Raw genomic sequence first — 27,885 nt, 5'->3', positions numbered from 1 at the left:
CAATCTCCATTGACTCAATGGAGAACTGCCCGTGTGACAGGGGTATACGTACCATGTCAGCAAGATGACTGTGGTGTGCAGAAATAACTACAGCATCGGTTCTCAATCCTTTCAGCCTTAGAGGAGCCCCCAAAATTTCTTATAGGTGCTGAGGAGCACTGCGTATCCTGGATTCTGTTCCTTGAACGTATGTTAGAACATGAAAACACATGACCATTCACAAAAATTTGAAGTTTAATTAAAAATGACTCTTCATTCTCCTGCAACAATAAAATAATAAACCCTCAACTGCACGAGTCCGTCTTTTTCCAATACAGCAACAGACATGTGGATGCAGTGGCAGTTTGTTTTAATGTTTCTCCTTGCTAGACAATGTTGGCCAGATAGTCCTTGACCTCGGCAGGTGACAGCCGGCGAAAGCCCGAGGCGTCACAGAGGCCCACTTCGATGTTGTCAGCCGTCATCTGTCCCTCGAAGCCCTCCTTAAGCGTCAAGATGGCAGTGTGCACAGCATCCTCCAACTCCAGTTCCTCACTGTACCGCTTTTCCAGGAACGCCTTGCCACTCATCTGGTTCTTGCCCATGGCTGTTGCCTTCCAGGGAAAGTAGGCACCCTGCATGACAGAAGTAACACTCAATGTTACCAGGTGCTTACTACTACTGCCAGGAATTAAGAAGCATAGGTATACAGTCGAACCCGGATATATCAAACTCGAAGGGGATCGTGAAATAGTTTGATATATCGATAATTCGATATACAGAAATCGGTTTGTGACGGCACTTACGATGCGAAAAAATGATACCGTATTTGTCGCATAATCAACCCACTCCCATAATGAACCCACCCTCCACTTTTGCACCCCAGCATTAAAAAAAAAAAAGCGTTAAGGCCAGCTCGCTCACATGCAAGCGATTGAGCGATCTCAGCGACTACGGCAGCGTCAGAGCGAAAAATTTCCAACTGCGTCTCTCTCACCGCTGGAGCCACCGCAGCAGAAATCGCGAGCGTTTTTGTTTGCATGTGGATGGCGCACGCCACTCTGTTTCGGTCGTCTCATCCACAGTTCATTTCTTGGCAGCGTGCCAAGATGCTGGGCAGCAATAACGTCGCGGCGTGTTTTATCTTTTGATAGCTCCTGCGGTGGCAGGGAGCGAACTTCGCGGAGTGCCCGTGATGGCTTGATTGCACAAGCTTGGTTCGATTTATCACGCCACGCTTGGGGCGGGCGTAGTCCACTTCCGCAAAATCATTGGAAAGCGTGATAGCTAAATGCTGTTTGAAGCGAAAAATGCTAAAAACCAGTGTCATGATTGCAGTTGACCGCGTGCTTTCGTTTAGTCATACATGCAAGGATAAACGACTCCCCCCGCAAGAAAAAGAAAAGATGCCGCTTTTTAACGTTCGCAGCCGCCACATCTTACGCTACTGCGATAAGAATGGACGACTCTCGCAAAAAAAGAAGAGAGAGAGAGAGATCTGCCGCTTTTTAACGTCCGCAGGTGCCATAGCCACGTCAGTCGCCATGCGCACAGGGTTCCCAACACGAGCTGGAGAAAGTGTCCGACGTTCTGTCTGAAAACGGGCGTGTACTACTGCGAACGAAGGCTGGGAGAGAGGAAGAAGAGAATTAGCTCGGCAAAAGAATGCTTCGCTCTATCGCATTTTCCCCTCTCGTTCCCTCTCTGGTTCATTCACGCACATGGCTTGCAAACGTCACGTGCTGGCGTGCGGGAAACGATAACCACAGATGCGCGCGCTTTTGGGGAATGGGCGCGACGCTGCCCTAGACCAGCCGTCGCCGAACTGTCCCCTCTCATTCCTTCCGCGCGTGGCTTGAAAACGTCACGTGGCAAACGGCCGAGGGTGATGCGATATTCTTTGGGGAAGGCACACTTTCCAGTGCGTGGTGCGGAGCTCGATATATCGAACGAGCGGTGAAATTGAGTTCGATATATGATGCGGCTTTCCTATACTTTTACATGGGATTTTCAAGGGGATATTCCATAAGTTCGACATAACCAAAATTCGATATATCCGGATTCGACTGTACTATAAACCAGACAAGCCACAAACATGCGAAAAGGGGCTCTGCTTATATCTAGATCAGCTAGCTTACGGAGACACTAAAGAAAAATTCAGATTGGACTGCATTAATAGGGTGATTATTATAATCCTAATAAGAAGGATGGTGCTTGCATTGAAACTGAAGCGTATAGGGACCGGGCGCCCGTTGTATGGCGCCACCATCGCCTCGGCGGAACAGCGCCGCCCACGGCGGAGTGCCGAAACAGCGGAGTGCCGAGGCAGCTGAGCGGCGCAGCCATTTTCGTTCTGCGAGGAGTTTTCGAACATGTCCCTACACGTCGTTTTGCGGTGTGGCTTTGAGAGCTTTGAGATGCTTTGAGTAATCGCAAGGTTGACCGGGAAATCGCGAAAAAGAAAAAGGCCCTTGGCAGGGCGTGAATTTTTTTTTTTTTTTTAAACCACCCGGCGCATGGTATTTCTGTTATATACTCGAAAATGCCACGCGCGTGATTTCACCATGCGATAGGAACACCTTCGTTAGGCACTTGTTAAGACGACTTCAAAGACTGGAATTGCGCCTGCACTGCGCGTCCATCTTATATTAGGTCTAGTCGAAACCTGCCTGAAGATCGAATACCGCCGAGCCGTGTAGCCGTGGCACCGTAGTAGTGGTAGTTTTAATGGTCAGCGTTCATGTAAAATGAAAAAGATGCTGCACCCGTCTTTTTTTGGTAAAAGCTAGGCTCAAACGATTCAGAGTAGAATAATAACAAATGACATTCCAGTTTCAACCTTGCAACGAGAGCTGTAAAAGCTAGAGAAAAATAAGCAAGACAAAAGTAGGATCCTATTTATGGCTGGAATAGCAAACACACATATACTTCCAGGACTTCCTGCACAATTACGCTACAATAGCTCACTGAACCCGGCCTTGAGACTATCAAACTTAATCATAATATATGCCAAATGAGTAATACCACCTCAGCATCATTTTTACATATACGACAATGCTTTTGTTGAACACCTCGGAGCTGCTACATACAATTGACTTAGAAAATATCATACTATACATACCTTTCTCTCGACACGCTGCGGAGGTTGTGAAAAAGAAAAATTGAATTTCCTGCCATCAGTGGCCCTATTTTTTTTTTGGACGCCTGTTATGATAGAGAGATCTTGGTAGTATTTGGCTTTTGCTTATTTAAGTGTTCTCTCAGCACAGGAAGTTCAATGCGATTGACCGCAGCTGCCTTGAACACCTGAAGGCAATAGTACAATACTGTCAAACTGTTGAATACAATCGAAAAAAACACACACACACACAGTGTGATGTGTTGTAAGATAAGCCATCGACAACTAAGAGGGCGTTCTATTGTTAAATGAATCCCTCTGATGGCTCGGTCGCTAAGGTGTTCTACTTTCTTGGCGTACCAAGAACTTGCACGGCCGATATCTAGCTGACCTCGATACCTGATGAGTGTGAGGGGACACGACCATGTAGGTAGTTTTCTATTTGCACGTAAAGGAATCGGGATAACTGAAAGCCATTCCTTTTACAACTTTGCCACAGCAGCTTGCCGGACTGCTGCTAAATCTGTTTACATTGGCCATAGAAGCAATTTCTGAGAGAGGTAAAACGGTCGTCTTACTACGCCACAATCAGGAAATCTCACGTTCACTAAAACGCCGATGAGAAACACATGTACATAGGCGGGCCAGGAAATGGGCGCTGCTGAGAAAATACGTAAAGCCGTGTCAGGTGCAACGTGAATGCGGAAAAAAAAAAATTTCCTACACAGCCTTCAAAATTAAAAAAAAAAAAATGCTACGTTTATGCTCGTTTCCACAAATTAAATTGTATTTTTTTTCTTGTTCGACTTTTATATGAAGCCGATAGCAGATTTTGTGACCATGCGGTATTGATTGAGCTGTGAAATGAGTGATCTTATTAGGCGAAATGGACATGCCACAAACAAATGTTAACAAATTCTATGAGTATCAACGCAGAGCTCTCAGTGCATTTTCATTGGTTAAGAAACGAAAAAAGGAAAAATGACAAGATCATGGTAATAGGAATTGTTCATGTCTCCTATCTGCTCTTTCTGTTAAGAGAAAAAAGTAAACTATCTTTGACTATGTCAGCGAAAGCAGCTGCACAAACATTGTTTCTGCCCATCACTGAAGATCATAACGCAGCCCGAACGACGATGGTGGAGCTGCCTTTTCTTTTTCCGTGCTGGGGTTTTCTTGCACACAGGCGGGGAAATGCTAGTGTTGTAACTTATGCTGTTGGGTTACTTCGATTTCCAATTGTCAATAAAGTGACTACTGATGAAGGAGTGCGGCTTCGACTCCGAGACTCTCATGCCGTCACTCCTGGGGAACAGAAGGCTCAGAGCATCCGGTAGCAAGCGGAATTTTAAAACTTCGGCACTTCCCATGACCACATAGTAACCAAATACATATTTTCGTGCCTTTGCCACTGATGTCATGGAGCGGAGTGCATTGGAGAAATTGACCGCCATCAACAAACTCGGCGACATCAGTGTGCGCTCCCATATTCTTCAGGACAGTGGCACTATAGCCGGCGTCATCTACAATGTTGACGAGGCCATCGCTGACACTGATCTACCAGTTTTAATCAAACCAGCATCAAATAGCATCTCCATACTGCAAGTGCAGCGCCTTGGGAGATCGAAATGCATCAAGCTCAATTTCAAGGGAGACTGCATACCATCGCTTGTGAAGGTTGGACATTTCCGACACCCGGTACGACCAATCGTGTCCAAGCCACTTCAATGCAGAAAGTGTATGAAGATCGGGCACGTAAGTGCGGTCTGCAAAAATTCCATCTTGTGTCCTAGATGCTCCGAGTCACATAGCGGCGACATTTGCCGTGCGATTGTTCTGAAGTGCGCCAACTGCCATGGCCCTCATGACTCCTCCTCAAAGGACTGCTCCCGCTTAAAGACAGAACGGGCAGTGCTGAAGCAAATGGTGCGGGATCAATCTACACACAGAGAGGCTGCTGCTAAGGTGCGATGGCGTCGTTCGCGTCGCCGAAGATCATCTAATAAAGAAGTTAATTTTGATAGCAAGGCCTCGAGCACTCCCGCATCTTGTCCTACTCTTATGCCTGCAGTTTTAAATCAAGGGACCTCGATGGGCTGTGAATATGGAGGTGGTGCCTCAAACGTTATCTGGCCACCGCTACTAAAACCTTCCACGTCCGCTGAGCCAGGAAACTCTCCGCAAACTGAATCTCCTGCACCTACTACCGAGCTAGAGAAAAGTCATGATGTGGAACATGGCCAAGACCTACAGATGCGCTACAGGTTCTGGACGCGCTAACACCAGTTCTAGGGGCTCTACAGTAGCCGACACAATGGCCCCCCAGCATTAACATTTGGAAAAAAACTCAAGGACGCCTCTATTTTTCAATGGAATGCCCGTGGGCTTCAGTCCCGAACTGCAGATATTCGACAATATGTTCATGCAAATCGCATCCCCATCCTTGTTATTTGTGAGCCGAATGTACCAAAGATCTTACGACTGTCAGGCTACGAGGCATTTGCATCTCCAACGCACCAGGAAAACAGCAAGGTCATCATTTATATTCGGCGAGAACTCACATATGTAATCCATCCGGTTACTCCCAGCAACAACAACCAATACGTTTGCCTGACAGTGAAGAAGCGCAATCTCACGTTTACACTTGTGGGTGCGTATATGTCGCCATCAAGTCGTTTTGACGCCACACGGTTGAACGACTTGATGGCGATTACACCTGGCTTTTGGATCATTATAGGAGACTTTAACGCTCACCACATGATGTGGGGAAGTGCTCGAATGAACCTCAAGGGAAGAAAGCTTGTGTCCTTCGCCTCTGATCATGACCTGCAGTGTCTTAATGACGGTACACCGACTTTTATTCGAGGGGCAACTTACAGCAGCTGTCCTGATTTAGCTTTCGTGTCTCGATGCCTTACCAACAACGTCCAATGGTTTGCAGATATAGAAACACACGGAAGTGACCACATTTCTACATATGTGATCATTAATAGCTTTTCCACGTCCACGTCTGTCCCACGAATACGCCACATCGATTGGTCGGCATTTCAAGCACTTATGCAGGGTTCGTACAGGTGGCAAAGAAAAAAATTCAAGGATATTCAAGGAATTTCAGGCCCCCATAGGAGGATTTTCAAGGCCTCCTTCGAGGGCTTAACTTTTTTTTCCATGTCAAAGATTTTCAAGCAGTGCTCTTAAAACGTCTGAAATATTCCAGAAAGAAAAAAAACATCACTACGCAGATTTGCTTCTATTGCACAGAAAAAAATTAAATATAGCTTCATAAAATATCACAGTGAAAGTTTGGTCATATCCCGCAGAAAAGTAAAAAATTAGTTTTATAAAATTGTTGGTTATTTCCTGTACTCTCACAAAATATTGTCCACTGCTTCAACTGCACAAAACAAAAAAATCCTTAGGAAGCAGCTCCTCAGGGCTACTTCAGGGGAGCTCCAGCAGCTTTTGTTGAATTTGGAGCTTGATGGCGTGTAGCTCCTCACTCTTGTCTTTGGCCGTCTTTCTGAGGCTATTGGACTTTACAATGTGTGTCACATTGTTTTCTGCCTCTGCTTTATCAGCATAGGCATTTTCAGATGCCATGAGATCATCAATTGTCAATTCCAGCTTCTTTTTCTTTTCATTGCATCAAGCTCTTCCTCAATGCAGTGCTTTTTTCTCTGCTTTGAAGCTTCAAGGTCCTGCTTTTTCTGGGCTTCCAAGTATGCTCCATACTTTTGCCTTGCAGCTGACACAGCGATCCTCAGTTCCTTGGTGATTGGAATGTTTAGAACACCACCTGCTTTCTCAACCGCATCGCACACGATCCGTTGTGAAACATATGAAAGGTCCTTCAGATTCTCAACGCACACCTGTCGGTTTACACTGAATCCACGCTCGACAGTTGCCTGGCCATGACTGAGGACAAGCAGAAGTTTCACAATGCTCCACAACTTCGAGTTGGTTGAACTGAACTTCAAGAGATCAGGGTAAAATTCATCCAGTCTGTCAGCGCACTTGTCAAATTGTCTAAGCTGATGTTTCTGCTCGCGCAGGAGCTCCGTGTACTCGGCCAGCACCATGTCTCGAAGGTGATCAGCCATTCTACCTGCAGTGATGAGGGTGTCCAACACTTTTCTGAAACCTGCAAGGCATTCCTTTGGCTTCAAGCACATCTGTCGTGGGTCTAGTGAAGAAAGGCCCCTAACAAATGCAAACTTCAAGGGGCTTCTGTCTAGAACTTTCTTTGTGGCACTGATCAAAAACTGTTTACATTCCATCCGGAATTGAAACACATCCTTTGAGCTCACTTTAGAATTCTTGAGAACTTGCTCTGCTTTGTAGCCTATATCCACCTTTTCAAGTGGAACATGGCTCTCGGCATTATCAATGTCGATCTTCAGCAGACCCACTATCCCTTTGGCAGACAGGATTGAACATTTCAAAAACTTCGTCAGCAGCTTTCTGAGAACAGTTTCTAAATCCCTTGCAAGGAAAAAAACCATTGGTTTGTCTGTCTGGTACTCTACCAGAAAAGGGTTCAGTGCCATCGCCACACATAAGGCAAAATTCAACTTTGCTGGCAGCAAAGCATCACAGCAGAACTCCCACAAGTTATTGAATGATGCACATTTTGGCAGGTTGACTTCTTTTTTTCTAGCAGCCTCAATGTACTTTTTCATGTCACACCACAACAGCAACGCTCTCTCAATTACAGGAACATTCTCCACCCACCGGTGGGCGACAAACTTAAGAGGAAAGGTATCTTGGCCTGTAACTGCCGAAAAGTCCTGTCTCCGTGCTGGAGCACCTTCAAAAATTGCACTCAGACTAGACAACAAGCAGTCAAGTCCCCCTTTAGTCGCTGAAACTCCAGCCCTATAAGCATTGTGCACTGTGTGTAGCCCACAAGTGCCTAAGTCCACACACAGAACTTGGTGGTTTTGTTGCAAGTGCTCTTGAAGACCTTTGAAGAACTTCAGATTGACATTAGGCCCATCCATCGATATCTGAAGAATCTTGGCAAGAGGCAAAGGCTCGAGGGCGCTTAGCAACTTTTCCTGAATGTCATCGGCTGTGGAATGCCCCATAAAAACGGAGGTGTAATACCTGGTCATCACTTGGTGAGCAGAGTCCCAACACCCCACGTGCACATCCATTTGCTTACTTTGCAGAAAGTCATTTGCCGACTCGTCAAACAGTACGGCATAGAATTCACACTGTTCTATTTCTCGCTGCAATGATGAAAGAAAGAAAGGCCTGAGAACGTGACACGTCATATAGGCGCATTTCTTCTCACCACAAGAAAACGGCCTTTGTCACTTCACTGTCCGGAAACATGCGCTGAAATAGCTCCCCTGCTTGGGATGACGACCGGTACGAAAAGTGGGATGTCACAACTTTCAGAGTCCAAAGAATTTCAGCGTCAGTGACAAGCTCGTGCGCTTTGCAAGCATCGTTTAGGCTTGGCGACTGCGAGGAACACGCACTAGTAGACTGCTTTACCGCGACCAGCGTCAGGTACCTTTTCAACGCGCTCCCTTGCGCTACCTTCATTGCGCCAATATGCTTGCCGCTTTTCATGTGACTTTTTAAAGTGGATTCACCCATGGCAGTCACATCCACAGTTTTACCGCAAAGCTTGCACTTGGCCCGATGCGGACTCGTTGTATCAGGCGCAATCCACTGCTTGTATTCGTCATGGTGGAGCCACGTAGTCTGAAACTTGCTCTTTCCGGGCATTGTGTCACGTATGAAAATATCACGTGCGCTGACAGGCAGAAGCCACGCTCATTCCAAAAATGCAAGCACTAGGGCAACGCCAGCATAGACACGGCCGCATGGCTCGGTAAACCTATCTAAAAACGTTGGGCTCGGTGAGTGATGGCGATGCGATAGCGATGGGACGACGCAGCCGCGCGCCCACTGCAGTGTTGCCAGCCGCCTAACGAGAATGCGCTAAATAGGATAAAAATCGATATGTTTCCTTCCCCGCAGTTCATTCAGAACTCAGTCAAGAATAAAAGTTTAGCAACAAAAACGTTTTCATGACGAAAAACACCAGTTCAAATTTAGTATTCAAGGAATTCAAGAATCTTCAAGGACCAGTCATAAATTCAATGTTTTTAAGGGCCTTGAAAACAGACTTCCGTAATTCAATGGTATTCAAGGTTTTCAAGCACCTGTGCGCACCCTGTTATGGAAGATGCTTGCACAGCAGGCCTCTCTGAAAGTATTGAAGAGAAAATTAAGGAGGCCATAATAAACGCGACGTCTTTCTTCACCCCAGTGCCTACCTACAAAGAGTTTGATACGGAATTAGAGCGCCTGCGAGCACTGCGACGGAGGGCAGAGCGTAGATACCAATGTATGAAGTCATGCCTCGACCTCAGAGATGCGAGGCACCTGCAAAAGAAAATTCAGCGCCGAATTCAAGCCCTCAAGGAAAAACGTTGGCGGTCATTCTGTGAAATGCTTTATCCCCGCAAGCCTTTATCACGCATCTGGAACGTCGTTCGTGGTCTCCGAACATCCCTAAACAGCTCTACCCATTCAAATCTATCGCACTCTATCAAAGATGTAGTGAGGTCGAGGTAGCAGAAGATTTCTGCGCTAGGGTAGCAGGCCAATCAACTCTAACGGCAACGCTACATTTCAGCGATGTTCCAGCTTCACGGGATTCACGAATGGACCTTCTCTTCTCCGTGGAAGAACTTGACGCTGCACTGGCTTCTTGCAGACGGTCATCATCGTCGGGTCCCTACGGTGTAACATACACTGCGCTTGGAAATCTTGTACAAGAAGCTAGGCACGCTCTTTTGGAATATTACAACAAATCATGAAGTGAAGGTACAGTTCCAGATGAGTGGAAGTGCAGCCATTTAGTTCCGCTCCTGAAACCTGGCAAATCGCCTCTGGACTTGACATCATACTGTCCAATTGCACTGGCTAGTTGCATTGGTAAAGTACTGGAAAGAATGCTGCTTACACGTATTGAGTGGTACCTGGAGCACTACCGCATATTTCCGGATATAGTGTCAGGGTTTCGACGTGGACGCTCTTCAATTGACAATGTGGTGGACCTGGTATCATCTGTACAACGGCAAAAAATTTTTGAAGCGCTTACCTGCGGCGTTGTTCCTGGATATAAAGAGCGCACATGACAGCGTCACTCACCAGGCCATTTTGGACGCTCTGGAAGCTGCCGAGCTCGGCGGTAGTGTTTTTTGCTGGATACGCAGTTATTTATCCAACAGATCTCACTTTATGCAGACTGAGGATGGCCCAACATCTTCTCATTTCACTTCCAGTGGAGTCCCACAGGGTTGAGTACTAAGCCCATCACTCTTCAATCTTACTCTTGTCGGGCTTGTTGACTTAATACCACAGCCGGCGCAACTTTCAATATATGCGGACGACATCTGTATCTGGGCATCAGGAGTTACGCGCCCACAGGTTAGAGCGAGGCTTCAAAAGGTGGCAAATATAGTTGCGTCCTACCTCCACCTGCAAGGTCTGCAGATATCAACTGAAAAGTGTTCGCTAATTGCATTTACACTCAAAAACATGTCACCTTACACCGTGCGCATTGATGGTAAACCAATACCCTACGAAAGCAGCCATCACTTTCTGGGAGTGATCATCGACAGAAATCTTTCCTGGACTCCCCATATTTCATTCATGAAAAAGAGGCTGACAGCAATTGCTCACATCAGTTCAGTTCAGTTCAGTCGTGTCCGACTCTTCGTGACCCTATGGACCATGTCACGCCACGCTTTTCGGTCTCTCACTATCTTCTTAACATCACATAACTTTATCTGCAGTGCCTCGAGGATGCCATCTAACCATCGCGTTCGCTGCCTACCCCTTCTCCGGCGACCCTCAACCTTTCCCAACATCAAATCTTTCTCCAGCGACTCCTCTCTTCTCATCAGATGACCAAAGTAGCTGAGCTTTAACTTTAGAATTTGACCTTCCAATGAGCAGTCAGGGTTTACGGTCGACAATATTGACTGATTTGATCTTCTGGCAGTCCAAGGAACTCTCAAGGGTCTTCGCCAGCACAATTCAAATGCGTCAATTCTTCGGCGGTCAGACTTTTTCACAGTCCAACTCTCGCATCCATACATCACAACTGGAAAGACCATAGCACGAGTTATACGGAATTTGGTTGGCAGACTAATGTCTCTGCTCTTTACTAGGCGGTCAAGGCTAACCATTACTCTCTTTCCCAGAAGCAGGCGTCTCCTAATTTCATGGCTGCAGTCTCCTTCCGAGGTAATCTTGGATCTCAAGAAGAGAAAATCTGTCACAGCTTCCAATTCTTGTCCATTGATGCTCCAGGACTTGATAGGGCAAGACGCCATGATCTTTGTCTTTTTAATGTTTAGTTTAAGCCCAAACTTCTCACTCTCTTCTTGTACGCGCATCAGAAGTCTCATGAGTTCCACTTCACTTTCTGCCATTAAAGTGGTATCATCCGCATATCTAAGGTTGTTGATACGTTTTCCAGCAATCTTCACTCCAGCTGAAGACTCGTCCAGACCGGCCTTCCTCATGTTGCACTCTGCATATAGGTTAAATAGGCAGGGCGACAGTATGCAGCCTTGCCTCACTCCTTTCTCGATCGGAAACCAATTAGTAAGACCATGCCCAGTTCGGACTGTGGCCTTTTGTCCTTCATACAGGTTCCTGAGGAGACAGATGAGGTGAATCGGAACTCCCATCTCTTGGAGAGCTTGCCACAATCTGCTGTGATCTACGCAGTCAAATGCTTTCGCATAATCAATAAAGCAGAAGTAGATGGGTTTCTGGAACTCTCTTGCTTTTCCATGATCCAACGAAGGTTGGCAATTTGGTCTCTAGTTCCTCTGCCCTTGCGAAACCCAGCTTGCACATTCGGAAGCTCCCGATCCACATACTGCTGCAGCCTTCCTTGGAGGATTTTCAACATCACCTTGCTAGCATGCGAAATAAGCGCGATCGTGCGGTAGTTGGAACAATCTTTGACACTGCCTTTCTTTGGAATGGGGATGTAAACTGACCTCCTCCAATCCTGTGGCCACTGCAGGGTTGTCCAAATCTTCTGATATAATGTATGCAGAATGTTAACAGCGTCACGGTTGAGGTTAGAGTGCCCGTCTCGGCTGCGGGAGGTGGTTAGTTCGAAACCCGCCGCCGGACACCCACCGGTAAAAATGGGTACAAGCGTCCCCAGGCCTGGCGCTCGGCTTTTCCAGGGGTGTGCATTTGGGAGAAGGTCCGCAAACCCCGCTGCGTGCTCCTCCTCCTTAATGGGCCCAAACCCAGTTTCGAACCTCGCAGCCTGCAATTGCTCACATACTTGCCTTTATTGGGGGAAGGTCATGGGGAGAGTCCGTGCGGTCGATGCTCCAGCTGTACCACGCATTATTTATGGGATTTCTTCGGTACAGCTTACCTGCACTTGGAAATGTCAGGAAAACCAACTTAGGAATTCTACAGAGCATTCAAGCTCAAGCTCTGCGAACCTGCCTGGGATTGCCGAAATGTGCCTCTATGGCTGCTACCATTTTGATTGCTCAGGAGCATCCCATATCTACCTACCTAACAGTTCACGCCCTGAGGGCACATTTCCGACATATCACCCGGGTTTCCTGTCATTATTTGGCCAGTCTTCCTATTACCAGGCCGCGTACATAGTTTACAGAGACCGTTAAAGCACATCGCGCTATTCTGCCGTCCCAGTTTACACCCGCATCTAGACCGTCCTCTCCACTGTGGAGCCTGCATAAACCACACATGCTTCTTTCAATACCCGGCATCAGGAAGAAGGTAGAGCTATCGCCGACAGAACTAAAACAAATCACTCTTGGATGCTTCCATGAGTACCATGCAAATCGTATGCATGTCTACACAGACGGTGCAGTGAATGCCGTGAGTTCTTCAGGCTCCATGGTCATACCCGCAATTACTACAGAAATAAAAGTTAGGACAATTCACCGTACTTCTTCAACAGCTGCAGAACTAACCGCTCTATGTGTCGCTATTAGGCATATCAGTCAAGCCTTACACAAGCCGCTATAGTCAAGCCGCTATTTGGCAAGCCTTAAAAGCGGCTCTTCGCCGTGGAGCCCATGAGCAACTCGCCACGGAAAGACGACAACTTCATCACTATGCCATAAATGGAGGACATGAAATCATCTACCAATGGCTTCCAGGACACAGCAGCATAGTGGGCAATCTCCGGGCGGACGAGGTCACACGAACAGCCCACCAAGACGGCGATTGTGTGTTGATTCCATTTTCTAGGGCAGACGCAGCGGGCAGGCTTCGCGCACTTGTGCGGGAACACACGCTCTCCTTGTGGAATTCTGACCAGTTTGCGAACTGCTGCTTAAAATCCCTGGATCCTGACCTGAAGCTCCGGCTTCCCCCTGGCCTACCCCGATGTGAAGAAACTGCTGTGCCACCTGTGGGTTGGTGTAGCATTTACAAACTCTTATTCTTTTGTGATAGGTATGGCAAATAGCCCTGCATGTACAAACTGCGGGTGCAACGAGACTATAGGCCACATTCTTTGTGAGTGCCCCATATACAACGAGGAAAGACAGTGTTTATGCCATGCGCTGGAGCGTCTAGATGGACGCCCACTAACTGAAATTAAGATCCTAGGTCCCTGGCCACGGCGATCGTCTGCGGTGAAGGCCTCCCAGGCACTGCTCCGCTTTATGAAAAGCATAGGACTGATGTTACGTGATATCACTGTTATGTGATGTGACATGTCTATGATGCGACTGTACTGTCATCACCCATCCCTCCCTCACCCACAACTTTTATACCTACCTACCCCTCTCCCCCAGTGCAGGGTAGCAAACCAGTTCCTTTACCGGTTAACCTCCCTGCCTTTCCTTCTCATCTTCCTCCTCCTCCTTGTGCCTTTGCCTTTCAAAGAACCATGCTTAAGTCACCCGCCACTCATGCTTCTGTGGAAACCCGTATAAATGAATTGGCTTAAAAGCGTCCGACGAGTTTGCGTAGCTGCCAGTGGAGCCAACAACGCAGCACGTTTCGCCAGCCTTGTTTGGCCAGACTTTATTTCATTAGACATATTCACATAACTAGCCCAACTTTCTGTTCTCTTGAGGATATACCCACGCACAACGTCAACTAAATCTTAGGATTTCCAATTTCCACATAAACCAACAACAAACAGCACGCTCCAATGCGCTGGCAATGCGCCGGCGCATTCCAGCGATTGAGCGATGCGCCGACAGGCGGCGCCGCCCGTTCAGCTGTCCGGTCCTTATATGAGCTACAACAACAACAAAAAAGATACAGTGGTTCCGCCATAGCTAAACGTTTTATGTGCGAAAGTTATGTGGTCTTGCCTTGCTACTTAGTTATAGCCCTATTAATCTTGCATAATCTAGTTTATTTAGGCTTAGGAAGCAGCCATTGTGTGTTCAGACTGCAACATGGTACCGTAATGTGACCTGACAGAATTTTAGACTTAACTAGGCCTATCAGCCTTATCTAAGCCTAACACAAGTTGTGCCTAACATGCTCAGGCTTTGCAAGGTGTGATAATGCTAAGGTGTGTTTAAACGTGTTTTGACTTCACTCCCTAACCTGCGCTTCACACTGGTTTAATTAGTGTTAATGAGGCCTAAGAACATTTCACCTTGGTCATGGTTATCAGGAAGTCAGTAGTCATGGTCACAGCAAGTCATGGGATTACCATCTAAACTTAAGCAGGACTTGTCTGCTGCCATGGCAACACGCAGCTAGGTGGATGAAAACTGGAATCCGGAAATCAGCGAAACCTTCAGCTAGGTTAGAATTCAGTGCTTTCACATTGCAGTATGGTGAGGAAGTTTTTGCGCAGCAATGATCCCTGCAACTTGGCTACACCACCATTTAAGTAAAAATGGTGATCACCGAATCCCTCTAGGTCTTGATAACAAGAGTCTGAACTGAGTGGCAGAAAAAAAAAATTACAAGGGGATTCAACGCTGCTGAAACAAATATTGAGCGAAGGCATTAGCTGCGGGTGACCGAGCGTTCTTCTATTTTTCTTTCTCAGCCCACATATAAAGCCCCGCTTTAAACACCTCATATCAACGTGCCTTAGTGGCCTATTGGGGTAACGTGAATGCCAGAGTCCTAGCAGGCTGATTCTGACATAACCGTCCCATGTGAAACGAGAGACCCAAGTTGGCAGCTCTTGCCAGCCCACACCCTAGTGTCACGTGGGGTGTGACATCACAACGTCACGTGGGTAAGACGTACGTGGCTACCGCCGCGCTATGCTGAAGGCTAGAAACCTAGAGTATATTGCTTTTACAATAAAAATGTAAAAGCTCAACATTATGATCAGCAAAAACCATTAAAATCGCTACTAGTATATCTGGACATGCCTCTGCGCAACAAGTGGAAGAGCTTGCAAACATATAAAAAGTCAACCAATTGGAATGTTTAAAGGTATCAGAAACAAGGCATGCAACCCTAAAGAAACTGGAGTATAGAGGAGCCATAGTGTCGACACACCACCCAGAATATACCAGAAGACCTCAGCACAAGCATCATAGTAGCCCCATCCCGTGGCATACGCCTCCTACGCAACGTAAAGAATGGCAGCCGACAAGAGTCTAGGCCCTAACCAAACCATACGAAGCAAATCAGGTATCAGACATATTGATGCAGGATCACACCTGGTAAGCAAACTCACTCCATTAATGTCAAGGTGGATTTCACCTTTATAGAGAAATAACCAGAGCAACTATTCCAACAAATGTGACACAGACAAAGTAGATGAGGCTGCAATCCCCTTAGTCCTCTCAACATGCAAACCATTTAAAGAAAATTTTATACTGATGTACTTTTCTGTTCAGCTTTGTTTGCTGTAATTTACAGCCAGCATATTGAATGTTAGAACATTTATGATTGTAAAAACAATGTTTATTTTTTGGCCGGAAGTTGTGGTTCTGCAGCTAGTAGTGCACCAGTTCATGATGAGTGCCCACGGCAGCTGAAGTGTGAAGTGGTCTTTAAGAAACTCTCAATGCAAGTGGCCCATGGAACCATTAGCATTAAAGACCTAGCTTAAGAGCCTCGGGAGGTTCAGCTGTCAAGCCCCAACCCAAATGACCAACGTAGTCTGGTCGACCAGGCTTTGAAGATGGCTTTGGTCCACGTCTTCCTGGACTGAGTAGGTTGAGCCTACTCTCTATAAAAGTGGCAGAGATCTATAGTGGATCTGTTCTGAGACTTCTGGTATATACCCATAGTATAAAATGACACAAATGGTCATAGTTAACCTTCCTACCCATCAGTAATTCATGTGGTTCATGCCTGGTCACTTGATGCGGTGTCGTCTGATACTGGAAGAGCAGTCAGGCAAATTGAGTTCTGATGTCTCCTGGTGCACTCGCCTTCAGTATGTCATTGATAGCCTGCACCATTCTTTCTGCTGCATGATAAGAAGTGGATACTAGTAAGGTGGAATTAACATGATTGGATTCCAATGCGATAGTTCAGCATAAATGGCTACTGGCAAACGGCAATGTCAGACACGATTGCATCCGGCAAGCTGTGCTGTGAAAAAACAGTTGTGAACACTGAAATAACACTCAGCTGATGGTGATGACATGGGATGAACTTCAACCCACTCAAAAAAAAAATGCAATGACTAAAGGATAGTGACCCCAAAAGGAACCTGCGAAGTCTGAACCTGAGATCATGGATTCTCAGGAAATGGCCCCGGCATAATACGTGTGTCCCTGGGATTTTCCTAAAAAACTTGGCAAACAGCACAGCTCTCCAACAAAAAAGGGTCCCTAGAAAGAACATGGGCAACCTGTGAGAGTATAAGGTCTCTCTTAGTCTTGCGAGCAATGGCTGCTGGGGATAAAACGCCAGGATAACCTTGTTCCAGCAAGAATGCATCAGTTGGTGCGTACTCAGGTACAGTTTCACAACTCACTAGAAGAGGAAATCTACTGAGGCCATCTGCATGACTAAACATGTTTTCAGGATTATATATCAGTCTAAACTGATAACAAGTCAAGGTCCAGCTGCTGAGTCAACGGGATGCTTGACTGAATTCCACAATTTGAAGCAAACAAACTAGCAGGGGTTTATGGGCAGTAAGGCATAATAGCCATCCCCAGACTCCACACAGGTACTGGTGGAACTCGCTTACATCAAACATCAAGGCTAATGCCTTTTTGTCAATCTGGTTGCAGTATTTTTCAACAGGATTAGCAAACATCTTAAATAAAATCCACTGGTTTCTAAGTTCCATCCCTCTCAACATGTGCTGGAACAGCTCTTAGTCCATGCGGTGATTCATCACAGCTGAGAATAATCTCCTTTCTTCGAATCACAATGAACTAAGAAAGGAGCAGCAGCAAAACGTGTTTTGCTCTCATTGAAAAGAAAAACCCTCTGCTTGGTCTTCTCCTCATACCCAAGTTCCAACTCCTAACAGCAGCTGGTGAAGGGGATGCAGTTTTGACGAGATGCTCTGCGAGAGCCTTTTGCAAAAGGTTGAGTAGGCCAAGGTGACTTTGTAGCTGCTTAATGTTTTCTGGAGCTGGTGCATTGACGATTGACATCACTTTTTTCGGGTTAGGTCATGGCGTAAGATAGGGGAGGTGCCTGAACGCGCCGCTCACCCTTTGGAAAGGGCGTGCGGAGTAGACGCTCGCGGTTCGTGCGCTTCCCAACAGATGGCAGTTGCACGCTGCGGGCCTGCTGGGCCTCCCACAGCTCTTTCTCATGTTTTTTTGCTGGCAGTGCTGCGTCGTGTGTCTTTCATGGTATCATATTTACTATTGTTCGGCGAGCGTGTCTTCAGACAATGGGAAGAAAGTGCTTTTTACCGCGTTGTAGCACTAGCTAAAAGTCATGCCAGCAAAAGTTTTCGCTATTTTCGGCGCCGAAAGACGAAGCCCGCCTGAAACTGTGGAGAAACGCCATTCCGCAGAAGGATCGGGTTCTTCAACCATCGGATCATGTCTGTGAGAGACATTTCGAGCCTCGTTTTGTCTCGAAAACCTGGACTGCTGAATACAAAGGCAACGTCCTGGCAAGTACTGCACGTAGAACATGTTTGGCTGAAGACACCGTGCCGTCGATTTTTCCAGATTGTCCAGCGCACTTATCGAAGCTAACCAAACAGCGCAGAAGACCAGCAGCCAGGCAGTTCGTCAACGTTCCTAACAAAAGGCACGTTCATCGCACTCATGAGGCCGAGAGTGCTCAAGAGGCAGGCAATTTGAATGAGGGTGACCGTGATCGTTTAGGACATTCATACTGTGAAATCTCTGATGCTGCTCCCGTAAATGTTGATGCGACGAAAGTCACAGAGCCAGCCGAACGGCCCCGGGAACAAGTTTTCAACGACTTGTTTGAGCTGTCAGTACCCTCTATTCTTCCGTCGATATCGTGGGGCTATCACAGGTGAGACACGGACGGCGTACGCAACGTAGCTTTTACGGAAATGCAGTGAAGCACAAGCCCAAAGGTGCATGGAATGACGACAAGCGCTATCACTGCTGTAGAAAAAAGTCACTTGGTCACCACAAAGATTGTTGACATTGACCAGAGCATGCAGGTGTCTGTGGTTGTGATGGGAAGGCACTTATCCACTCAGGAGTTTCACATCAGTGACGACATTGCTTCAATTGAATATGTCAAGATGTTTCTGCAAAGCCTGCATGAAATGCCCACCTGTGGCGGATGACCAAAGACTAGTGTTTATCCACTGGCGCATCCAGAAAGTGCATCTGTCGATGCTTGCAACCGGTGGCGACACAAAAAGTGCCCCCTTCTTGTTCCTGTAAACAACAGCACATGCAAATGATGCTCAAGTCTTTCTGACACACTTAGTCTTCGTCAGAAGAGGGTGACCGACACCAAAAATGGAACCAGACCGATCAAGCGTTTTCGCTTCACATCTGTGCCAAATCAGGACGGCATGCTTACTTTCCGTAGAACAAGGAATGCACTGAAAAGGTCGAAGGAACGCTCAATGAAACGTGTGAAGATTATGAGTAGACAACTGAAGCAGGCCCAAGCAAAGATGAAAAGCATGTCTACTGAAGGGCTGAACGAAAAACTGGAGGCACTAAAGCTGCCTGCAGCTCAGCTGGAATTAATTAAGGAATGTGTGTCTGCTGCTAGATGCCGAAACAAAAAGAACAGGCGGTACACAGAGCACTGGATTTTGATATGCCTGCTTTTGCATATTTGAAGTCCATCTGGTTATTCATTTCTGAGAGGCAATGAGATCTTGCCACTGCCTTGTGTGACCACGGTACGAAAGTACCTGCCAATGGCTCGGATCAAATGTGTATTTGATCCTCGTTTCTTTGCGGCCTCCAAGAAGAAGATTGCCACAAAGTCTAGCTCTGAGCGCCATGGTGTTTTAGTGTTTGATGAAATTCAAGTTAGGAAGGAGATGAGAGTAAATGCTGAGACAATGACGTATGCTGGCTTTGCGGGTTTTGGTGAAGCAGCAAGCTCTTCGAACGAACTTGCAGACCACGGGCTTGTGCTCATATTTCGTGCGTTTGGTGACAGCTACTCTCAGCTGATTGCAGTCTTCGCAAAGCAAAGGGCCTACAAAAGGGACAGTGCTCGCTCAACTAGTACTGCAAGCTATTTTGTTGCTTGAGGATGCGGGAGTGTTCGTTGACGCCACTGTTTGTGATGGGGCAACAACTAACAGAGCCATGTGGAAGCAGTTCTCTGTAAGTGGCTCACTAATATGTACAACACACTCATTTATTCACCCTTTGGATGATAAGCGCAGTGTTTATGTTTTTTCTGATGCACCACATCTGGTGAAATGTGTGAGGAACCGCCTGCTGGAACAGAAGGTGCTGTTAACTAAGGTGGGCCGCCTAATGTGGGTGCATTATGACAAGCTGTACGTTGAAGACAGAAAGCTTCCTGGCTACCTTAGGGGTTGTCCAAAGTTGACGCTTGCTCATCTGTACCCATCTAACACGGAAAAAATGCGGGTTAAATTGGCTACGCTAATATTCAGCAGGAGTGTTGCTGAAGGTCTGGAGTACTACTCGAGCAGAGGAGTGTCAGGTCTAGAAAACGTGAAAGCCACTGTGGATTTTGCCCTCAAACTGAATTACCTCTTTGATGCGCTCAACCGAGGTCATCCGAAAGAGGGCATGAAGCTAGGCGGTGAAGATCTGAGGGTGCTAACATCCTCCCTGCATTGGCTGAACACATGGGAGAGGGAGGTTCTTTCTGGCAGAATATCCCGCGAGTGTTTTCGGACAGAGTCAACTGCTGAGGGCTTGAATGTGACAATCCTGTCCGCAATCGAACTGTCTAAATATCTGCTTGAGGTCTGTGGTTTTAAATATGTGCTCACTGGAAAGTTTAATCAAGATGTTCTTGAGAGGTTTTTTGGAATAATTCACCAGGCAGGTGGTCACAATGAGCATCCGTCGATGCCGACATTCCTTCAGCTCTACAACACGTTGTCCATATATAGCTTGATCAAGCCACCCAAATTTGGTAACTGCCAGATCCAGAATGTAAATGAGTCAGAATTTCTTACGCTGTCAGATTTTACATCAGCATTTCAAGACGATTCGGACAAAGAAAGTAAAATTCAGAAGCTGAAGCGAAACCTTGATGGCCTTGCTGACGCAGAAGTAGAATGTGAGAATGTGTTTGAGCATGTTTACCAATCTGAAAATGTGGAAGACTGTATTATATACTATGTTACTGGGTTTTTGTGCCGAAAACTTCTGAAGCACACGACATGTTCAGAATGCAAGCAGGGGCTTGTCGCACCAACACAGCTCTCAGAAAAGCCTGAATCAGCCTTTGTAAACTGCAAGACCCGTGGAAAACTGCTGCATCCCACTACCAATATATTTAATCTTGTTTCTGCCACAGAAAATTTCCTTTCAGAAACACTCTGAAAGCAAGTTCGCTTATGAGCAAACTCTGGATGAGGTCTTAGACACCGTTCATTTCGCGTTCCCCTGCACCACTCATAAGATTGACATAACTGCACAGATCTTGCACTACTATATCTCAATGAGAATGAGTCAATACTGCAAGCAAAAAACACGTGAAAGGGCAAACAAAACAAGAGAGCTGAGGAAGCAATCTAAACTGGCCTAGTGTGAGAAATTTTTGCAGCGATGACTCATTGTGCCGCCAGAGATAACCACTATTTTAAATGCAAGTATATGATATGTATTTTGACGGGGAGAGCAGGTGTGCAGTATTGAATGAATTGGGGTACCTTTTATGTTTCATAGCGCATTAGGAGATAAATTGGGTGATTTCATCCAAACACTGAAAATGGAAAATGCAGCGAGAGACGTTTCTGATCTACTGGATTTTTCTATATTGCATATGATACATTTTACGAAAGTGGTTCATGTTTTGCCACAGTTCTGCACATATTTCTCATGCCTGTTTCATCCCTTTGGTTTTATTCCCCTATGCTTTCGACTACTCTTAATTTTGCCATTTATCTGAGCCCATTGCTGCGTGTATCAAATAAAAGTTGTGTTATTTTGTTTCAACTTCTTCTGAAATTGCATAGTAACAGCAAGAACAAGGAACTGTATTACCCTCATTCTTTATCTGAAAAAAAAAGCAAGCCAGGAGTGCATACCAACGAGATCTCGCTGCAGTAAATGATAATGGCGAGTTGCTTTGTTTCCGAGTTTTCTACTAACCTGCAATACGTCTTGGAGACATTAGCAACCGCTACGCTAACATAGTTGCTGTGCAGGAATCCCCAACCTCGCATTGCTATACGAGCACGGCCATCGCGACGCATCATGCCTTCCCTTATAGCCGCTTTACTTTCCCAAAAACACAGAAGTACTGAGATATGTTCCGTTCCTAATTTACTGTTGCTTTTCTGTCTATCTACACGAATGAAGTTCAATAAGCGGGCCATTCCGATGAAAAATGTGCATTTTTCAAACACTTGCACATGTGCCGCTCCTTCGTCTCTTAGCTTGCGGCCCGCAGTGCGCCAGCGCCATCTACCAGGTAAACCGAGAACACCGAGTGAGAACTCGCCGCACCCGCAGCCTCCGTCGACACACCTCTCCTATCTTACACCGTGGGTTAGGTGCAAAGCGTTGTTTGCTAATGACATGGCCAAGAAAGCGCACTTCGTTTGCAAGGAACTGCATTTCTCAAGCTTCCACTAGAGGCAAACAGCCTGCAATTTCTGAAGAGCCTTCTTGAGATTCCCGATGTTTCCCATGTTGTCAAAGACACAAGCCATCACAAGTTGGTCTGTAGGGGACACTAGCAAGCTGCTAATGCTGGTCTTCACAGGCATGCCACAAAAGCAACCAATATGTCACAAGGCGCACAGGCTGCAACAATCGTCCACATGCTGGGTCCACACTATCACTAGAGCTTGTGCAACGAACACTAAACTACTAACAAATAGCCTACTCCTTAGCAAAACTTGTTCATGCATAGTGCCCAACACAATGTTGAAGCCAAGAACCTAACAATGTTCACATGTTTCAATGCTCTCTGGCAGCACAAAACAAGAACACAAATTGAAACACTGCTGAAAGCAAGACACTTTTCGTGTTTTTTTGCAGCTCTACACCACCAACACTAAGATGTGACAGCACGTTGCCATACCTACCTCAGTGCCACTGTATTTGGTGCATATACTCAAGTGCGAACATTTTCTGTATGTGCTCTCCACCATGGCATACAATGGAATGGTGTCTCAGTGGTTAAGGCGCTTAACTACTGAGTCAGGGGACCTGTGTTCGACCCTGGCTGCAGCAGATTCATTTCGTTAGAGGCAACATGTCCATGTTGAAAATCTTTGGTGGTCGAAATTATCCACAGCCTGCCACTAAAGCATTGCTAACAGCCTGAGTCACTTGGAACGTTAAGCACAATAAACCAATCAAACCATCTCTAGTAGACAGTGTGTGTCAACACCTACATATTCTTACGTCATGACCAGGACATAAGCATGTTTCAATCTCGGCAAACAACTCTCTCCTGCAGTTCCTGACTCCAACACAACTTGTCCTGTTCTGTAGCAGAGTGCACAATATTGTAAAAAGCAGGAAGGCACATACCTCGAGGCAACAACATCGCTGCACTCGTGTTGCAAACTTACCGATGGGTCACACTGGAAGACGTATCCCCGGCCGTTGTCCCAGCCAGCAACCAACAAGGACACCCCAAAGGGCCGCACACCCCTGCCAGACACACAAACATGCACGCTGTATTTTGCAGGGCACTTTGTACCTGGTGCACATGGCCCATCTTGCTCTCAATCTCTACAGCCCAAGATTTTGTTACCAGACCCTTCTTTGTCCTTGGACAACTGAGATGGCTTCATGTAACAACCGCACATAACCATGAAGTGAAACAATGTAGCACTTATTGCATTTCATGCACACTCAGATATTTGACCAAATTCAAGGGGCTGTAAGAAGCCATTCCACAACATGGCTGTAATGAAAGCTTTACATGTAAAGTCAAAGAAATAATCAAACATGGCAAAAGAAACTGGCTGTCTTTGAATCAAATGAGTCTGTGACCTTGCTCACCACTCATGGAAAAAACATGTGATTCAACACTGTGCATATATTCTAAACTCTCTTGATTTAACTGGTACTCAAACCTCGTTAAAACCATTTGTAGCGCAAGAGTTTGTACAGTGGAGAAGGTTCGGGTGCCCGCGATGCATTTACTGCGTGAATCCCATTACTTCTAACTCCACTTAAGCAAGTTATTTTCATGTCTGCAGAGATTGCTTTTACGCAGTGAATCATCTCAAAGTTTCCTATACCGTGCACATCCAGAAAGCAGTGCCTGCCTTGTGGAATGTGTCTGCTCTTGCTATTTAGCCACCTTGCTTGCAAACAATGGTTCAGGTCAAATCTGAAGTGTCGAGTTCCAGAACATACACTTACAGCAGTCATTGTGACTGACATTGAAAAATTCCCTGTTTTGAAGTTTTAAGCGCAGAAATACGACTTCACAGGATTTGAAAATCTAGTTAAATTACAAGACTAGAGATGAAAGCTAAGTCAGCTGGTCGAGAAATGGCTTTCACGTGACGCCACAGAAACCAAGATGGTGAACCACCCTCAGTGTCGACAGAGCAGGTCAGAGCAGGAGATATGTCAATATTGGTTTGCTTAATTCAAAATTCTGCACAGTTGCCCGACTTCAAGCAGGTGCGAGCTCAAAGTAAGCCCCAAATGCAAAATCCACAACATTGAGAAAAAAAAACAAAAAACAACAGGAACTACACATGCACACGTTACCTTTTAATTTACAACAAGCATTTCAGTACTGAGACTATTAACAATGTGTCTCAATAACTTCTTCCCATCACTTCCGTTCTCAGAAAAAATTACAATTCTTCCGAATCATTTTCTGGTTGTTAAAGTGCGAGACTGTGCACAAGTAGTGAGGGGTAATGAAATTGTGCTTGTTCATTTGGGTCATGTTGTTATATTAGGTGTCCCAGCTAAAAGTAACCAAGCTTTTAGAAAATATGGTGTGTCCTAGCCCAGTGACACCTACCGAGGTCTATTGAGTCGCGTGAAGTAGTACATAGCATTTTTTTTTTGTTTCCGAAGTTAATTCATTATTGATCAGTAAAGTCTAATTAGCTAACTTCTTAATTACTGTTTTCAAAAACAAAGCACCAATTCAAAGATCACCTTGTAAAACAGCTGACTAAAATGTCTGCCCCAAGCTACACTTTATATGAAGTAGGTTTTTCTGTTAACAGCCTTCAATGACAACCTGCTTAATAAAATAGGCTTCCATATGACATAAACGCTACTTCAGCATCCCAAGACGCATTTCATAAAATGATTTCTGTTCTCCTTCGGAGCCCTCTCTCTGCCAACCGTGCTTTGTGTGTACCCTGGGTGAGAGATGCGAGCGCAGCCTCTCATGTGGCAGCTTTTTATTAAGGACAGTAAATAAAGCTGCTCCGTACCATAGACTAACAAAACAACAGCTGATCTAGAAACAATAAATAGGAATGCTGTGCACATAATTACAGCCTTTTCAAAACTTGTACCTATCCCGATTCTGGAAGAATTTGTACACATGAATGCACTGACAGAACTGATTGAACAGTGAGGGGCAAGAAGAAATTTAAAGAGAAAGCAACCAGCACCAGTTGCAGTCATATACAATGCAGTGATGGCGTAGACTCCGGAAATGGTTGCTCTCCCTCCCTGAATCTAAACGGTAGTAACTACTAACAAGATTAGTAAGCTCTGTCGTTAACGTAAGTCCCAGAGCGTGTACAGTTTATACAGATGCATTAATCTTTAAAAAGGCAGAAAAAAAATGAATAATTAAGATTATAATAAAAAACACGGCTAAGTAGTCTCCGCTGGTTAACTTTGGAGAATGAAGATATTCCAGTCTGAGCTGCACAACTCCCAACAGCTCTCAGATGGTGCTACTGGGGCTACATCTCATGGTCTTTTACAAGCTTGCTTACTTTTAGCTGACACAGGTTACATTAATTACAAGATTTTTAATTTACATTTGGTAAGTCTGCTCTATGAAGGCCGCTCTGACGTTAGTGCAAGTTATCTTAGCTGCACCACAGTTACTACTAGCCCGAAGAAACAAAAGAAAATATGGAGAAAAGTCCAGCACAAAAATACTACATATAGACACGAAGACGACAGGACATGTGAGGAGGAGCATTGCATGTCCTGTCAGTTTTCTTTCCTGTATGCAGTCTCTTTACACTTCGCCTTATTCCAGCTATGCCCCACATTGCCACTCGGCATGTTTGTTTTACTACAGAGGGAGCTGCCTACATCCAAGTTCCACAAGTTGCTTTCGATCGTCCTTTGCATTTTTCATGCCAGACACCATGCTGCTGCCACTTAAATTGCAATTCATAATATGATTTTGCATGTTCCAGCCCATGCAAAGCTCCTTCACCGAGGACATGTGTGCTGTGTGCTCCCAGTGCAAGAGGAGAGTGCACTTACCCCGTCTGCGTGTACTCCTGCATAATGTAGGCCACCTTTTGCACCAGCTGGGAGGTGGGAATGGGCTCATCGTACATGAGCTCATACTGTTGGGCCAGCTTGCGTGCCCGCCGTACCAGAAGGCGGTAGTCAGGCCCCATGCCACTGTACACCATGCCGATGTGACTGGTGATCATCTCCACCTTGTGAATGCTGTGCTCCTCATACAGGATGGACTTGTGCTTCTTCTCTGTCGCAAGCACCACGCCATTGGATGCCTTGATGCCAACGGATGGTGCCCCAGCAGCTACCGCAGCCAGCGCATACTCAATCTGCACCAGCTTCCCAGAGGGGCTGCATACAGAGAGATCAACCATTTACCATATTCAGTCTTTTAAATGAAAAATGAACGGCGCAGAGGCAGGAAGAACACAGACGACACACAGGCAGAACAGCACCTGTTCTTTCTGTGTCCGTCCTTATGCAATACTGATCTTGTATTTAAAAGAAGAAAAGCAAGTCCGAAGGCTCGCTTTACTAAACATTCAGATCTGCATCTCACTAAATACTTGCAATGCAGAGGCAGGAGCAATTTGAAAGGGACACGTGAGGGCATGCCAATCATGCATTTGTGACTGTTACAAACCAGTGAACTGCTCCGTTGCACTTTAACTGCACCTTAAAGCAAGAATTTTTGGTACAGTGCTTACAATTTCAAAAGCGGCACACACACACCAAACAAGTGCTCTGGGGTGCACAGCTGACACAGGGCTTTACAAAGCTGATGGAAAGAAAGTATAATAAGGTATTAATGCAATGCATCTTTATATAGTATTTGCATCTTTGTCGAGAAGAAAAACTGTTTTACCGCTTCGATCACCGGCTTGTTCACTGTGAAAGTTTTCCCGTTTGGACCCATTGGTGCTTTTTCTTCTTTTTGCTAGGTGGTTCTCGAGGAAGAATATTAAGGGTTTACACTGTGCATGGCTGAATCTGGTACGTACCACTGCGTTTACTACAAGACAAAAGTTACGGCAGCGTGCAAGCTCCGTGCGCAGTCGCACCACAAAAGAGACGGTTCAGACGGGAAAAACTTTTGAATGTGTTTTACGATGCACAGTACTGTAGAACCACAGATGCGTGATCGGCTCGCACCGTCAAAGGCTCGCGTGTTTCTTTCAATACTGTTTCTAAGTGCACACTGAAGTCATGGCCCATTTATATATTCCAATTCGGGTTCGAAATAAACCTGTAAGTCATAGCCCATGCGTCCCTTGTCACTTTAGTTTCTAGTGTCGTCGTCCTTCGATGCGCTGAACTTTCGTTTGAAATCAACAAGCGGCAGCCACTCAACGCCGAATCAACTTGCCTTGTCGCACGCGGACCGCCCTTTCTGCATACCCGCGAAACTAACCACGAACCACGATATTACTGTGGCAACTTTTCAGCCCCCGAAACCAAAAAAATAACTCGCTATCAACGCTTATTCTGGCGAGCATGTCGAGGAAGTTGGCGCATATAATGACACAGCACAAACTGGTCCTAGCAAGAAATGAAATAACTCGGTAACAAGAAGAGTGGCACTCTTCATTCCATTTGTAGCAATGATCAATGTGTTCCTTCAAAAGTCTGAATAATAAATGCTCACCTGAACGTTGTTAAAGAGAAGCTGTAGCGCTCAGACGACATGACGAATTTAATGCACACAGGTACGCACACACACAACGCTTGGATCACTTTGATAGAATGCTGCTAGCGTCTGCGCTTGGCTAAGTATGTCTACGTATGGGCTGCAAGTGCTTC

At 45.9% G+C, this 27,885-nt stretch overlaps 1 protein-coding gene and 2 pseudogenes across 1 annotated transcript; 1 reads left to right on the top strand and 2 right to left on the bottom strand.

Moving 5' to 3' along the window:
- Positions 1-214: 214 nt before the first annotated feature.
- Prosalpha2 (proteasome alpha2 subunit) lies at positions 215-27,885 on the bottom strand. Its single transcript, XM_084607543.1, has 4 exons — positions 27,731-27,885; positions 26,104-26,436; positions 23,238-23,319; positions 215-614 (listed from the first exon to the last, which is right to left on the bottom strand). The coding sequence occupies exons 1-4, from the start codon at positions 27,769-27,771 to the stop codon at positions 366-368; spliced, it is 705 nt and encodes a 234-aa protein (XP_084463669.1). The 5' UTR covers positions 27,772-27,885; the 3' UTR covers positions 215-365.
- LOC146187007 (uncharacterized) lies at positions 6,144-8,452 on the bottom strand (annotated as a pseudogene).
- Positions 17,937-19,165, top strand: LOC146187006 (uncharacterized; annotated as a pseudogene).

This window comes from Amblyomma maculatum, chromosome 6 (genome assembly GCF_055883805.1).
Source record: "Amblyomma maculatum isolate TAMU_Amacu chromosome 6, ASM5588380v1, whole genome shotgun sequence".
In the NCBI taxonomy this organism is placed as follows: domain Eukaryota; kingdom Metazoa; phylum Arthropoda; class Arachnida; order Ixodida; family Ixodidae; genus Amblyomma; species Amblyomma maculatum.
Note: the sequence above shows the minus strand (reverse complement) of the source record. Positions and strands in the feature narration are given on the sequence as shown.